This window comes from Triticum aestivum, chromosome 2D, assembly GCF_018294505.1.
Source record: "Triticum aestivum cultivar Chinese Spring chromosome 2D, IWGSC CS RefSeq v2.1, whole genome shotgun sequence".
In the NCBI taxonomy this organism is placed as follows: Eukaryota; Viridiplantae; Streptophyta; class Magnoliopsida; order Poales; family Poaceae; genus Triticum; species Triticum aestivum.
Window position 1 is genome coordinate 11,627,227 of NC_057799.1, and position 16,733 is coordinate 11,643,959.

The 16,733-nt window shown below is 42.0% G+C and overlaps 1 protein-coding gene across 1 annotated transcript; it reads right to left on the minus strand.

Moving 5' to 3' along the window:
• Window positions 1-741: 741 nt before the first annotated feature.
• Window positions 742-16,706, minus strand: LOC123051065 (uncharacterized; the record flags this gene model as incomplete). The annotated part of the gene is given in 22 exon segments (XM_044473821.1): window positions 742-1,238; window positions 1,963-2,045; window positions 2,261-2,500; window positions 2,602-2,809; window positions 2,901-3,184; window positions 3,651-3,839; window positions 4,107-4,341; window positions 4,980-5,107; window positions 5,470-5,738; window positions 5,832-5,940; window positions 6,473-6,566; window positions 8,606-8,930; window positions 9,241-9,450; window positions 9,549-9,666; window positions 10,300-10,399; window positions 10,482-10,537; window positions 11,306-11,431; window positions 11,509-11,637; window positions 12,760-12,879; window positions 14,222-14,430; window positions 14,851-14,966; window positions 15,778-16,706. Coding segments are annotated over 22 exon segments (4,383 nt in total). The 3' UTR covers window positions 742-1,078.
• Window positions 16,707-16,733: the final 27 nt, after the last annotated feature.

Sequence of the window (16,733 nt, forward strand, 5' to 3'; positions counted from 1 at the left end):
GTGTGGGCACCAAGGTCTACATATACCTAGGTCCATGCACTCCATACGACATATATAGTATATGCATATGTAGTACGACTACTCGTTGTCACACAACATTTATTCAAAATATTGCAGCTCATGTGAAAAATTGTCACATGAGGTTCATCTAAGATGTTTCGGAGGAATCTATGTGGCCAACAAGCATGAAGGATGTGGGCACGAGCAATGTAGAAAAGCAGGACTTTACCCGATCTGTGGGCTAAGCGTTCGATCTTAGCCTCGGCCCTAAGATCAAATGTTTGAACCCTATGATCAGCAGGAATCCAAGTATATTGAATCTCCTTACATGATTGTCGATATATCTTCTACTAATCCACATAAGAGTGTTCTTCAGAATTTTTTGCTCTTAGGGCACGTATAATGCAAGATGCTTAGAGAGGAGCTTATGAAAATAAATCAGTTTTTTTAAGCACCGATGCTTACTTATATAGCACGGGGCATTACTTAGACACCTCTAATATGAAAACAAGCAACGACACTTAATAAAAAAATTGGCTTATTTTCACTAGCACATTGCATTGTATATGTTCTTCGGAGCCAAGCCATGAGAGCACTAGACATGTTCTTCTTTTAGGCTCAAGACCCCTAAACAGGGAAGATCTACAAGCACAAGATATGATATCTAGCTCCTGTATATCGATTGCAAATTTGCAATGATGACATTGTTCACTGTGTTGCACAACTCATGCACATCCTGAGTAAAAATGAACTTCACTGATTTTATATGCACTCACTCCTACTATTTATTACATACATAATGTACACCATACGAACGCCAATCGCATCACCTGTGTCTTGCTGTACACTCTGATCACTAGCTCAAACTAAAAACCTATAAACTAAAGAAATCTAGTTCACCCAAAACAACAAAACCTATTCTAACGGTCAATGTACATACTCCGGACTAACAAAATTTCACTTCAGCACATCTACACTATGCCGGAACAAGTTTCGGGTCTAGAGCGCCATGACTACAGGGGACAAAATACAGCAGTGCCATGCCGTTGAGATTCTGCCATCTTTGCGACTAGGTACACTACATTGTCCAGAATCTGTCCGGGTCAGGGCTAAACAAGGAATGATCTTGGATCTCCAGATTTGCTATGTGCCAGTTGACCAATCCGGCTTGAAGCGACTTGACGACAAACAGGACAACTGGCAGTATCCACCATCCATCGTCATCCCTACCCTTGAAGCTGCAGATGCGCCAAAGAACAAACAGATCAGCATGTAACATGTGGGTAGTTTTTAATTCTTTTGTCTCATTTAAAATAATATTTGTAATTTGTAATTAAGTCAATCCAAAACACAATGATATCTACTATTATCACTATTAAAGGGCCATTTGTTGGTTTCACTTCCACCCTTCTCATCCATACATGCCCTCTCCCACCCATTTTTTTTCCAAACCACGCGATAATCCCCACTATTTTTTTTTCTAGGGAAAAAATCCCTCGCAAAGCAATCGACAGAAATCAAATAAATTACCAATAGCAAGAAATCCCTTGCTAGCAAACAACAAAATCAACTCATGTAGTTGTACGTACACAATCTCAATCACATCATATATTTCCTTACCTTTGCCTATGGACTCCCTCCCGACAACATATCTCAATCTCAACCCAATCAAAATTTCCTACGTTGAACCACTAGAATAAAGCTGCCCCTGTTGCAAGGCACAGGTACTTTGCTAGTAAAAGTAATTGTCTGGATTCTCAATGAGGCATTTTTTAATTATTCGCGACATGGATTTCCCTAACCCCCAACAAATACCGCCCAAACTCTCGGTTTTAAGTGGAAAGCCTTGAAAATTATAGTAAGCCAGTTTCCTGAGCAATGGATCTTTTTTTGAAAACTGGAGAATGAATAGTGCGAGTCGATTGAAATGTTATCTCTATAAGTACATACAAGGAATCTAACCTTTTGGTGTTTGATGCCTGAGCTGAAGACACTGTCAAAGAAGATAGCCCAGAGTACATAGCACCATAGACGATTGCTACAATCTGCACGGAAATAAGATTCATAAATCTCCAAACCTGTCACACTATATGTTTATGAATATATGGATATTAAACTGTTGCGATGCATTTCGAACTGATAGCAATAGAATTAATAGATATATTCTCTACTATTACAATGCTAGATACAAAAGAGTTCAAGGATAAATAGCATGTAAATAAAAGAGTTCAAGGATAAACCACGTGTAAACAAGACTTACAATGTTTATGACAGAAGTAGTATTCCAAAGTGTAAAAATGCGGGTGACAGAAGATCTTTTTGGTCCTCGGCTGAAAAGTGCATTGAGGCCAGCAAGAAAAGGGGAAAGCAAAGCAAGGGGTGGAATAAGCAGTACAGCAAGGAAAGCTCCAACAGATATCCAGTAGTATTGTACAAGCATAAGCAGGGTGATGGTAAAATCACCCACAAGTACAATACAAATAAGCAACTGCAGTGTTTCCTGAAATGCCAAAGCAAGGTCACAGTTAAGGTAATATAGGTAATTGTCATGTACAGCACGAGCATTTGTGTGCTTATAGAAAGGGTCTAGTGGTTGCTTACCGCATAGCCAATAGGCCTGCAATTTTGCAAGAGCAACGACAGAGGGAATAGATAATCTCTTTTGTAGTCCAGTGACTTCAGTGTCTCTTCGTTTATGACCCCACCAGTCACTCCGCCTGTCAACCGCTTTCTGGAAACACCATAGCTTGTGCAAGGCTGATCCTGAATTGCCTGCTTGGAACCCAGTAGTGGAACTGCAAAATTCTTCCTGTAGAATTAAAAACATAGCAGTCATTTCACACAGCATGAGAAATGTTTTTTGTAAGACATGCTATTGTAGTTGGCCTTTCTTTTCATACCTCGAGCGGTCACCAAAATCTGGGGCATGCTCATGATGGTGGTGACTCTTGTAGAAGTTTTCATTCACTGCTACAACAATACCTAGCTGGTAATAACCAGAAGCAGTGGCCTGAAACCACCCTAGCTCTACTCGAACACCATGTCGCTCAAGTTGGGGATTCCCATGACTCTTAATCCAAGAAACAACCGGACCCAGAGTTGACCGGATGCTGCCTTGCTTTACTGACCTCAACTGAGTATTCAAGCCAGCTACTAATCTGTTCCAAATCGCAGTAGACACATACTGGGAAAATGAAACAGAATCACTGGGAGTGACTGAACACAAGAAATGCATTTTGTAGCATATATAAGAAGAAGAAAATAAGCAGTAGACACCTCAAAAACACTAGAATATGATATCAAAACGAAACACAGCTAATAGGGATTTTTATACCATTTGCCTCAAAGTTGTTGCACGCCTATGACAATTTGCAAAGTTGAGGCATATCAAATGGGGCAAGTTACAAAGGCACACTAACCTCGGGGCAAACGATAAAAATTCTGTAACCAATAATAATGCATTACTTTGGCAGACAACCATATCCTAATCAAGACTGGAATTTTTCTACTTCGACCATGTGTGACAAAGTGGCTACTGGCTAATCCTCATGTAGTAGTAATATAATTGGGAACGTGGAGCATATCTATAGATATAAAAAAAGTAATGTCCTTGGCATCACTTGTTCAATATTAAGTTGTCTAATGTTCACCTGGCCAAGAAGATTTGACAGTAATGTATCACTGTGTAGGTGGTATGGGGACATATAGCTCCCCTCACCGCCAAAAATTAAACACATGGGAAACCTCTTCTGGATTGTGGCCGCTACATCAAGTCGTTTCTCATCACCTCCCAGAAAGAAATCAATGTAAGCGACCATTAAGTCTGGAGTTGAACCAACCTGTTAAGTTCAAACAATTACATGTGTTATATGTCAGCAACGAAAATAACACACCAAATTTCCCTGCATTCCTAACAAACAGCTATTCATGGTTCACAGAGCTAAGGAAGAGTATATTTCAGATCAGAAGTGAAACTCAGCTGAATAATATCTCTGAGTACCTATTCCAGGTATATCTGGTGAGTTTGGCCACAAATTTTTAAAAACATTGACACAATTACTACTGGTTCTAATACTAAATGACGTGACTAAATTATGATTACTGACCTTCAGCCCTTTATATAGAGCCCGTGATCTGCAAGAGCGAAGACATGAATGGTCGTATTCAGATTTAACGTATTCTTGAAGACGATGGATTTTCTTTCTTCTGCGCCATTGCTTCCAAGACCAGGCACAAGGATATGCAAGTACTGCAAGTATACTATGCACAGAACCTTCCCACCACTCAAAGGCTGCTACCAAATTTATCTCATCGATAAAACGATTAAAAGCATCTTCATACCTGGGAAAAAAATAACAGAATTGTCACCTACAGTCAGGAGATACATATATATTGATGTACAGATGGAAACATTAAACATTGTTCTCTCATGGAATATGGGTCATTAAATCGATATCCATATGTCATTCAGATCAATCAAGATAATAGTCGCTCCCGTTTCGAACACAATGGTTGAACTGTTTTCAGCAAATTCTATAGTTCAAGGTAGGCCCTAAAGGGTTTTGGATCTCGAATTTTAGAATAAACAAGTTTTATACTTCAGTCACTTTTTTTGCTCAAGCTCAGTTGGTTTCATCAGCAATGTAATTGCTGTGTACCTGTGAATCTAGAACCACTACAGCAAGGATGGCTGTATGAGAACATCCAAGCTACAAATTCTAAGAAGGAAAAAGAAAAGACAATAAGAGGAAGGATTTCACAAATGGGTAAATCAACAAAACAGTGCAATATTTTCTATAGGTTAGTGACGCGTAGAACAATGTGAACATTAGTGATATGTAGAACAATTTACATCTGAAGTTATATATTTGCAGTGCAAATTATAGTAACTTCTGTGAATTCTATTACTTTGTGGTGAATGAACACGGATGAATTAGTGATCATGTACTGTCATAGATTCATAAGATGAAAAGCCTTACACAATGCCAATTATAGATTCAGGGGGCGAGTAAGGAAGATGCCACGGTTCTCGGAATGTATTAGGTCCCATGAAGTACATTCTGTGGACATGGCTTTGTGTTTCTTCTGCCCTGCTGGCCCCAGGTACCTATTTATAAGAAAATACACAATAAGCAAGATTTCTCAACAAACTGTACTACAAGTATCCCTGTACTTCATCACATTTAAGAGCTAATTATGCTTTGATGAGGTGGAAAGCTTTTGACGAGGCATGTTTAGATAAATAGTAGTGGGGATCAACTAATAATAGAAAACTTTTTTTCCATACATGTTGGGGTGGGCCTTTGATGAGGTGGCAGGTCTGGTGAGATGACATGTGTGCATGTTAAGATAAATAGGAGTGATGATCAACTACTTAGGTATATAGGATTTGCTCAATGACCAGATCTAGGTGATTTTGCAGTTGCTCTAACTACATCCAAAGACCATTTAGAATAAAATGAACTATACCTCAGCCAATGAAAGCAAAAAAGGCGAAGAAGCATAGGCATCATTGTGGATTGCACTTGTAGCCCGATACGTGACTTCACTCTCACCAATCTTAACTCTTACGGCACTTAAGATGAGTGCCAAAAGAATAATTGCAAAGAATAGGAAAACTGCAAAAGACCAAGGACCCCCAAAAGTATATATAACTTCCTCAAGTGGTGTGTAACAATTTGGCATCTTGTACTTAGCAGATATGCACTTATACGGGCAGGATGGCTGGGTAACACCACCTAGTAAGTCAAAGTTAATGCTTAGTTTCTTCCATGCAAAGTCAAGAAGTTTGAACATAAACAAGACAAGATAACGCAAGTCCGATGACCTACCTCTTACATATATGAAGTCAGCACGGTTTGGAAGAGCATTCAAAGAACAAGGGGTGCAGAGAGATGAGTTGGACCCAGCAACATTTTTATATGTTCCAACTGGGCATTCCTGGAAAGAGTTATAGTCAGTCAATGGTTTCAAAGGAACTAACAGAAAGTCATCTGCTAGTTAGAGAACATTAGCCTATTAGCCTCTCGTTCATCAAGACGGAGTGTGTGGTGCAGGTTCTTTTGAGAAAGTTCCCTCTCTTTCAGCCACTTAGCCTATTAGCCTTTCGTTCATCTATTGTCACTAACAACCTTACCTTTTCCTTAACAAAAAGATGTGCAAAGCTTCTACGGCTCTCTAAAAAGAAGTATGAACCATAAATAGGCTTAGTTTTGTACTGCATCCTGGAGCCAAAATGTTCTGTCCACCCTAGCCTCATCCCTCTTTTTTTCTGTTCCCTTTAATGTAAATATTCTGGATGTTACTCCTTAAAGAAAATGGATGCAGAGATTTTGCATATACAAGAAAAGGAACAGGTAAAATAAATTAATATGTATTAAGATGAATACTATATATTATTTGTGTTACTAATAACAGAAAACGTGCTATGTAAGCTGGATGAACAAAGACATGTCAAGTTTAGTGCTCATACGGTACAAAATGTTCCATATAGTCCCACAGGGCACTCCTTTCCTGTTATTGTTCCATCTTCTCCAAAATGCCCATCATCATTACCAGAACCTCCACTACACAAAAGAACAGCTATTGGAAATTAGCACAAGAATATATTCATTCACTAAAACTTCTCAAGGCTCATGGCAGTGCACAAATGAAGTTCCATGCCAAAACAAAATACTATTGAGTTCTCCCATGTAGGTCAACACAGATAGTAGCTGTTGCATTTCATGATGAAAACATGCATCTGAGGAGAAAAATAAAACAACAGGTATGCCTCAGAAATTTAGAGTAAATCGCACCACAAGTATGATAACACGCAAATGGAATTAAAAAATGCCTTTAGAGTAAATGCACCACAGATATCTGATCTAATAACAAAGTAACCATTAGGTCCCTATACTTGTAAAACATTTTGGCAGGTCCCTAAACTTGCTAAACTATTTGGCAGGTCAAAACATGTGTCACTTGGGTCATTTTGACTCAAGCTAAAATGCCAACGTTATGCTGAAGGTATGACCATGATGTTCATCATTATGTGAACCCAAATTGCAGCATTGATCATCGACCCAAACAAATAACGTCAGTTTAGCACTTCTATTCAATTGGCATGTCATCATATTAGGTGAATGAAAGGCCATCATGCCTTCAACTTGACATATGGATAATCAATATGGATGATTCAAATTAGCTTTTGCACCTTTTTATTACTATGTTAACAATCTTAGCAGACTATAAAGTTGTAATGACCTAAATGTTGTGTTCTAAAACACAGCCTAGGTAGCCTCTGCACATGTAGTATTTCACAATTTTAGCTACTTATCAGGTTGTAATGACCTATGCAATGTTAAGACTAGGAGAGGAGAGCGCTTTTGCTGCCGCATATTAGGCCATAGTTGAAGGCTGGGTATTGGACCCACCTAGAAGGTTCTATGTGGACAATAGCACCACCTAAGCAGCAATGTTGAGCTTGGTGCGGCAGGCAAAAGGCAGCGACTCATAGGTCTGCTACTCTGCCCTAGATCTGCAGCACTAACTTCAGAGCAGAACAGGGATAACATGGCATTAGGAAGAGGCAGTGTAACAATGGCATAGCCCATGAACCAGTAGCAGTGACGCCTGTTGAGGTCATGAGCAGAGGCATGTCGGCGAGGTAAGAAAGGAAATGGCCCACCCAACTAATCTGACCCAACTCAACACCCACTCACATCCTAGGCCTTCAGTGCTTCAGCACAGCCTCCATCACCATCAGTCTCCACCGGCCTCCTCTTATGGTGAGTTCACAGGCCACCACTGCTGCTCTGTTCACTGGTTTCTTCCTATCAACCAGCTAGATCAAGTGACCATGGCCATAGGGAACTGGAGGGAAACAGAAGCAAAGCTTCGGTAGGTGACGTTTATGGTGGTGAAAAACTGAAGCAGCCACAGAAGAAGTTGACAGCAGCAGTGCGAAACAAACATACGGCTTCTGGTTAGCTTCTCCTTGCCTACCTAACTTCTCTGTTTGTTTACATCCATATCTATTTTGTACTTTTGTTTGTGTGTTCTAGATAATGTAGTAGCAAGCAGATAGTGTTGTAGGAACTTAAAACGTGAGACGGGCAAACAGAGGAAGTAGCAAGTAAGAAACTTCTGAAAATCAGGATGATTTGCAGAAAACACCATTAAACAACTTAAGCTCCAATGTTGTGCCCTCCAGTAAGCTAACTTTGTTTTAGGACTTTCTTGACAGTCTTAATCCCTAAGATCCCGTCCAAACTAACAAGCAAGTCCAATGAGGATTCTGCTTGAATGTTGTGGTTGCAACAGAGCACCAATAATCACATGTAACCGCAGTAGAACTCCCATAAACATTTCCAAAAAAATTGTGCAGTAATGACATTGGGTAGGTCAATGCTGGTGCAAACATATGATCTCTTTCTAATATGTAGGTGTCATTACGAAGGAATTTATTATATCAGGTATACTGGTTAAAGGAAAATCATCCGGAAGGCTCCGAATAACATAGTGAAACAATAGATGATCATGTCTCATGGTTTAGAGAGACAGGTATATGCACAAGCAAGGAACCTCCTTTTTAATTATCATGGGTATTTACATGATTACGTACCTTGATGCTACTGTACCATTGATAGATGCAATCTGAACAAATTCATCTCCAGTAGCAATATTTGACCAGTGGAAGTGTATTCTGCCACCACCACCGCCACCTCCACCATGTATGCCTCCTTTGCCTCCAGATGCTGACAATGATGAATTTTTCTCTACCAGAAGCCCTTGAAGGAAAAAGAGAATTGTTCCTCCAGAACCGCCACCAATGCCACCTTTGAAGGACCCACTGGAATTTCCAATTGTGTCTCTATTGCTTTCACCATCAGAGCTCACAGAGCCATAAATTAACAATCTTGCAAGTGGCCATTTCATGGATCCAATGACTGCATCAGGAAATTAATCGGAATTTATAAGAGAAGTGGTACCAAAAGCTTCGCAAACTAAATGTACTTATTTCCAGAAGCAAACTGAAAAGAAAAGGCTAGTTAAGTAAGAAGAGTGCATGTAGTAGATTATGCTCTCATTGTGCAGGGCAATGTGCTCGTGTCAAGCACAGAATAAGGAAAAAGAAATGTGATGACAGCAAACTCTGATGGTGCTATTAAAGTGCTTGAAGGAAAACTATCATCAGCACGGTAAACCCCTGTTGTGGATAAAGATTCACAACACAAGACTACACAAAATAGTGCATACCTATCAATCCCCCACCAGCCCTGTCATCGCCTGACTCCGGAGAACCAGTACCACTTCCTAGCTCACATGGAAGATAAGCACTGCCATATCGTTGACCTCCTTCACTTGTCATTCCGTTGTAAATCCCTATACCACCCTGGCCTCCATGACCAGCACCACCACCAGCTCCATACTTAAGAAATGTTCCTCTACCAATGCCTGCTTTGCAACCTATAAAAAGATCCAGATTGCTGAGTGAACAGAGTTACCACATTGATAGGAGAGATTCCAGTTATTTTACTGATCACAACACAAAAACACTGAATCACCTAACTCTGAGGCACTTATTGCACCACCATCTGTAACAGTCACGGTTCTTGCTCGATGAATATGAATTATACTCCCCTTGACTATGCCACCGACAGTTATGTCTTCAACACGGCAAATCTGCAAAATGTGAATTTCTTACTAAGAAGCTAGAACAAAACAGGAACTTCAAACTGCAATATAGCCAGATCCAATTTAAATGAAACAACAACGCACAATACAACTATGAGATAATATGAACTTAATGTTATTTCTATTGGCAGGAGGGAATATTTATTGTCTTGTGAATTGTGATAACATTTAAGGTGTATCATTCACCACTATCACCATGTTAGTAGCAAGAGGTGATTCCTTTTTTCTATCCATTTGATGTATTAGTTGTCCTGGGTAGGTGTATAATCCATGAAATCGTTCGGGTTTGCCGATTCGCGTGTTTTGCATTCCGTCAGTGCAGGGAGTGTTGATAAAAGAAATCAGAAATGCAATGCACTGCAGAAAATCATCTCTCTACTGAATGACAATGAAGGTTGGAGTGCAAGTATCAAATTTGACATGGTATACGACACATTTCAACAGTGCAAGTATCGAACACATCTTGTGGAATGAATATCCAAAGGCACAATGTAATTAAAATTTAAAAGTTCAGCCATCATGCTTCCTTGCCAAGAAGTTCGCTCTTGTATGGAAGATCTACAAGTTAATGAAAATTAGGAGCTTCCTTCAGAAGAGAATCTCACAGCAAACAACCCTTACTTGTATTGTAAATGACAAGGAGCTGTTCACATGGCAATCATCGGGGGGTGCGATTAACTCACTAGGGCATGTTTTACTTTCACAGATCGAAAGTGCATCCCTGATATACACAAACGTTAATCCACAGCAATGTTTAGAAGCAACTAAAGACCATTAATTTACATTGCAACAGCAGAACTCACAAGCTGCTTCGAACATCCTCATCTAGTGGAGCCTGGACAACGGAACCAGGACCAACCTGCTCATACATCAAGAGAAGTTGTGGTCACAAAAGTTATAACTACATGGAACAAACAAGTTTTAAAGCTCACATGTTGTTTCGACATGATAACATGGACCAGCTCAACACTAAGCATACCAAAAAGGGAATCCCAAGAAATACAGTTGCACGGGATTAAGAAAGAACCAGGAAAGTGGATTTACTTGTTTCCAGAAGCATCCCAAATAATAATTGCATCAAGAGCTCAATGCATGTGGTTCAAACAAGTCAAGGCAAACACTAGGAAACATGGTTTATAAGGCAGTAAAGCGACCTAAAGCGAGCACCGCCCGCTCTGACGCTTAAGCAACGCCTAAGAGCCTAAAGCAGGCGCTTAAGCGCCTAAAGCGGGCATATTTCTAAGGCGCTGCCAGGGTGCCGCGTCTGAAGCAGGACGCTTTATAAACATTGCTAGGAAACGGCAGTGCTTCCTAGATACTTATAATGCTGAAAGCTGATGAGTAGCATAAAAATAAGAACAGAAAATCGTTAATCTACCAACACTCTCATATATGTGACATATTGCTGACCCACATGCAGTACAGTCAGGTATTCATTATACAAGTTCTAAGAACTTCAAGAAATTACAACTTATGAGATCTGAATAAATTGAGAATGCAGATAAGTGAAGTGTCCTTCCTACATAATAATGCATATGCTATATCATCCGCCGGAGAAGGAAATATTGAAGGTCTGGATAGGTAATTGCGCAAAAACTGGATAGGTAATGATATAATATGATCTTACTTCAATGTTGTAAAACAGAGACAGAAACAGTTGGCGTGCTTTGATTCCATCTCCAGGACCACTCAAATTAAGAAGTCCTTGTCCATAAACTCCCAAAGCAGCATTGGAAGATATCACTGACCCATGCTGTCAGAACAGAGAAAACTGAACTTCCACTACTAAGAAAAGGACATTTTGGCAATAAGGCTTTCAAACAAACATACCTTGAGTACGACAAGGTTTCTTGCCTCAAGCATTGATGCAAGAACAACATCCTTACCCCCACCATCTATCTGAATCTTCGAATCCCACATCAAGAGCACCTTCACATACATTCTGAAAGCACCATACACCTACAATAACAGGAGAAACTTAGAACTGCATAACATGCTCAGAAATGATTATAATGAAGTAACAAACAGTATATTTGGTACGTCAGATGTGTCTTCCTGTTGAATCTTTGCAATTACAAGGAAGAAACACACACACACACACACAGAGATGAGCCCATCGTCCAATCACATGCTAGAATGACAGAAACCAGGCATAATTCGGTGAATTTCACTAAATCCCTACTGTACGCACCTACGCGTGTGTGTAAACATGAACAGCAGGATTTGAGCCCTCTTGGGTGGAGCTGTTGCCCCCACAACTCCATCCCATGGTCCCACCAAGAGGCGGTTTTCATCTTGCTTCTAAATATAATCCTACTATAGCAAGCAATGCTTCAATGTCAAGTGTTGGACGCATGACAGTTCCTCAATGCTTCATCAGCATGTGTGAGAGCCATGGAAAGTATCCGAGAATCCCTCAGGTGTATCAGAGCCATGTCAGATCACATGTTGGGATATTGTTATTCTCCTCTCTGACAGGGCAAGGTCTCAAGTTTGGAGCAAAAATATCTTGTAGTTGGGCAACTGACGATATAGGCATTACACAAAGAGCAATATCAACTCAGCTGGACGGAAGAATGGAACTAGCACAAAATTCTAAAGCAGGCCAGAACATGGTCGACTCAGCACAGCAGGCTAGAATGGATTTTCAAGAAGCGTAATCACATCAAATTAATACTGGACGTATGTACAGCATACAGCGTGGTGTAGTTCGATTGGTGAAATTTAGGATGCCAAATTGTGTCACAGGGCACTGAAATTTACAGGTGTAAAAGCATCACCATCCACATACGCATGCGCTTTTACCAAAAATATATAGATATGCAATTCATAATTCTCACAAACCAGTTGGGTCTCTCAACATCCACACCTCCTTTAACAGCCCCTTCCTCAAGCGGTTGTAAATTTTGTCTTTAGGAAATGCTCATCCACAATTGCGTTGGAGGCCTTAACTTCTATAAATCGCAGTAAGACTTCTTTAAAACAATTAATTTAGATCATCAATTCCTCCTTCACCTTGGTGCTTAAGGAAAAGTCTCTACAAGCACCATAAACAAAAGCTGTGTATACAACAAGGCATACCTTTATAACAGAGTCACTCATTAGAAGCTCCTCTGCAACCAGCTCAAACTCTGATATTGGATTTTCAGACAACCCAAAGCAAATGCTACCCCCAGTAAGTAGCCTTATTTGCCCTGTCACCTGAACAAGTAGAAAATAGGAGCAAATAAAAACAGCGAATTAAATAATGGAAATGCAGGTAGGAATAGGAAAAGTGTCAAACAATAACAAACAGTAGGTAAAGAGGAAGGAATACACAACGAATATAAAGGGCATGGAAACCCAACCAAACAAATTTAGAAAGGAGCTCCATGATAAAAATGTAAACATGCCTGATATGCATAGACTTCATTGCTCACTCAAGTCCAAAAAGAATATATTCGAATATAAATTATTTAGTGGCCCATGTAAAAAAGAAACATTGTGATCGACAAACTAAATTTTAAAATTAGCCACAACAAAGGAAAAGAAGATAATGAATGGGAAAATTATAGTAGAGTGACAACTGCAGGAATCAATGGTTATTACAAACTGTGAGTGTTGTATGGCATGCCAGTGGTTGACTGACGGGGCAAGGGGGCAGGCGGGCAGCAGGGGCCTTTTCTCCTGCCAGGCTCCATGCTGGCACAGCAAGCACTGCCAAACTTTTTTTCCACCCTAGGAACCCATGGCGCAGCACTACCATTGCAAAGCGCTAGCTCAGATAAGAAGTTTAATCGATCTGACGGGGTAAGTAAACAGAGAATGGCTTAAGTTGTGTTGGTGGGCTTTGGGTTTACTACATAAAAGACAGAATATGGCACCAGGCGGCCCAGACTAGCCGAGTCAAGCTAACAAGCGTCCGAGACCCTCCCTCGACCAGTGTTACAATTGCAGGGCACGGGCACTGGGTGGGCATCACAGCAAGGAACCCTAGCGGCAAGGTCAAATCCTGGCTCAACCCCTGTGTGTAGGAACACCACAAGCAGGTCCAATTAGTGCTGCTCAACAGCTCATCCACTTTACAAAAATCACATTAGCTTGTTGAGAACAAGGCCATGTAAATTTGAGAAACTGGATGATAGCCTAGTGGTGGAGGCATGAGGTGGTGTCTCCTTGCCAACCTGGGTTCGACCCCTGTGGGGATTAAACCCAGTTGATTTATTTCATGGAGTGAATAAACCAGTGTTGTCTTCTTAATAAAATTTTGCCGTGCCAATATCCACAATTAGATTAGTGCAGGTATTATTACGGGACCTCCTTAAATGGGGAACATAGATTTGCAGAAACAATTGGATATTAGTGCGGTGTAGATGCAATACTGAGAGAAGGCACTTCAAGAAAATCGAGATATTAGTGTAGTTATACAGGTACAGTATGTTTTCTTGGAAAAAAAATATACAGTACAACATAACCTCAGAATTAGTTGCGCAAAGGCATACAAAATATTGATTAATAAATAAGTCATGAACGTGATGTTGGTGGTGAGTCAAAGTATTCAAACCTGTACTCTGGACCACAACAAGGGAACCAGCACTTTTGCATTGCTCTCCACAAGCACATTGGACCAAAGTTTAGTCACTGAGAAACCCAGCAATGGAGTTTCCGTATGCGTGGTGAAGTTTCCATTGCTGACCTTTAGAGTCTCCAATGATTTATCATATATTGTGCCTGCTGCACCAGCATTCTGGGGGCACCCAAAACTCTGTCCACCTGATGAATGTGAAAAAAGTTTTACCATCAGAATACAACGAATGGGAGAAGGATTGCATTACTGAAAAGCGATGAAGCAAACAGGCGTTGATATCTTGCTCTCAAGAACTTTATTGTCGACATTTAGCAGTTGTTCCATTAAGGAGAAACCATTGACTCATGAAAAAAGGTGTTTGCACACGAGCGGTACTTTATGCAAACACGTGATCTAAATGCTCTTATAATTCTTCACGGAGGGAATAGTTATTAACTAGCCAGAGAACCAATACATGACACTAAACAGTATTAGTAACCAGTAATAAATATCCATTGCACTATTAATTGAAATAATTTGGCCGATTGTGCTTCCCTATGGGGAAACGCCAGTGGCAGAAGGGTTACAAAACAGTTGCATAGAAACTAAGGCCAGAAAATACTCACCGTGAGCTATAATTTCCAAATCTTGCTGAATGCTGTAAAATTTTAGGGATATCCTCCCACCACCTCCTCCGCCCCATCCATTACCACCCCCAGCACTTATTGTACCATTTCCATATCTAGAATGTTATACAATAAGGGAGTGTTGCATCTCACAGGTCAACACAGAAAGCATAAAGTGCAAGTATGTGGTTTGCTACTTTGCCTATGGGATGTTTATGAATCTTGCAGCAATTAATAAAGTAAATGGTCACTGTTAAATGTTTAAATGGGATTTCGGTTTTGCAAAGATTTGAACCTGGTGGGCAGCTCAGGTATTATGGGTCTAACAGGGCTATGTATCGATTGTACCATTGGAATCACACTAGAGCATCATATCCAACAACACTTAGCCATATCTCAACTCATGATATTTCTCAATATTTCAAACTTGAGTAAATGGTCACTGTTTGAGATTGTCTGCTTGAACAAAATAATTTGTGTGTAGGGTAGCAGGAAGAAAGGCAGCACATCAGACAGCAAGTCACTGATTTGCAACTTAACGCAGCAACTGCACTCAAATTATAGCATCACGGTACAACCAGAGTAAGTCATAGATACTCTTGATTTCCTTGTTTTGCTTGAAAATGTAATTTCAACATAATCCTGAATAAAGGAGATTCACCCAGTGTCTAACAAAGTGCAATGACATGGTAATTCATAAAACGCTCTAAAAATTCCTTAACAAGAAAAAACATCATAATGTTCACATTATGAAGATATGTAGCCAGATTGTGCATTTATTTATCGCCAGAAGCATCCGGACAGGCTAATTCCCGTGGAATAATGTGAAATTATCAAATAGGACTCGAATACTTTATCCAAGGACTTAACATTGCTAACGTAAATCGTATCAAAAACAAGTAAAGATTCAAGAAATGCAGAACTTACAGCTTGAAAGCCTTGATCATAATGCTCCCGCCGGACCCACCGCCCCCTCGGAGACTGCCCACGCCTCCTTCAGCAAGCACAACTCCATCAACTGTCAAAATCTCACTCGCCCTGAGCAAGACACGGCCTCCGCCGTCCCCTCCAAGGTTCTCGTCAGCAGTCAAGCTCCCCCCCTTGCTGCCGTAGCTCCACGGATTGTCCAAGAAGGCCCACGCGTACACGTCGCCGCCCCAGTTGGTGTCGTTGGAGACCTTACACGACGCGCCGCGGCCGCCGTGCCCGCCGCCGGCCCCCTCGAGGCTGTGCGGCGTCCCGGACGTCTGGGGCGGGGGCGCGCCGGCAAGGCCGGTGGTGTTGACGGCGGAGCCGCGGCCCAGCGAGACGTTGGCGGCGTGCAGGCCGACGGAGCCGGCGACGAGCTCGGCGCGCTCGCCGACCGCGATGCTCCCGGAGACGTTGAACACGAGGCGGCAGCCGGGGACCCGGCAGGCGATGCTCACCCCGGCGCGGACCTCCACGCTGCCGGTCCCGTGCGCGCAGACGTCGCCCGACAGGGTGGTGGTGCTGGAGGCGATGACGCAGACGGCGTCGAAGGACCCCGCGCCGCCCAGCTCCTCGCAGGTCCGCGCGCTCGCCGCGCCGTCCCGGCACGGCAGCCACCCCTGCGCCGCCTCCGGGTCCTCCGCGCCGCCGCCGCCGCGGACCCCGTACGGGAGCCGCGCGAGGCTATCCTCGGGCCGCAGCGCCAGCGCCGTCGCGGAGACGCGGTGGCCGCCAATCAGGCCGGCCGACACCGCGACGAGCAGCGCGGCCCAGCACGCGAGGCGCGTTGCCGCCGCCACGGACAGCGCCGAGCGCTCCGGACCGCGAATCATGGCTCAGCAGCGCATTCTAGGCGGGGAGAAGCGGTCCGAGCGAGCACCGGAGCGGGCGGGCAGCGCCTCCGATTCGCGACG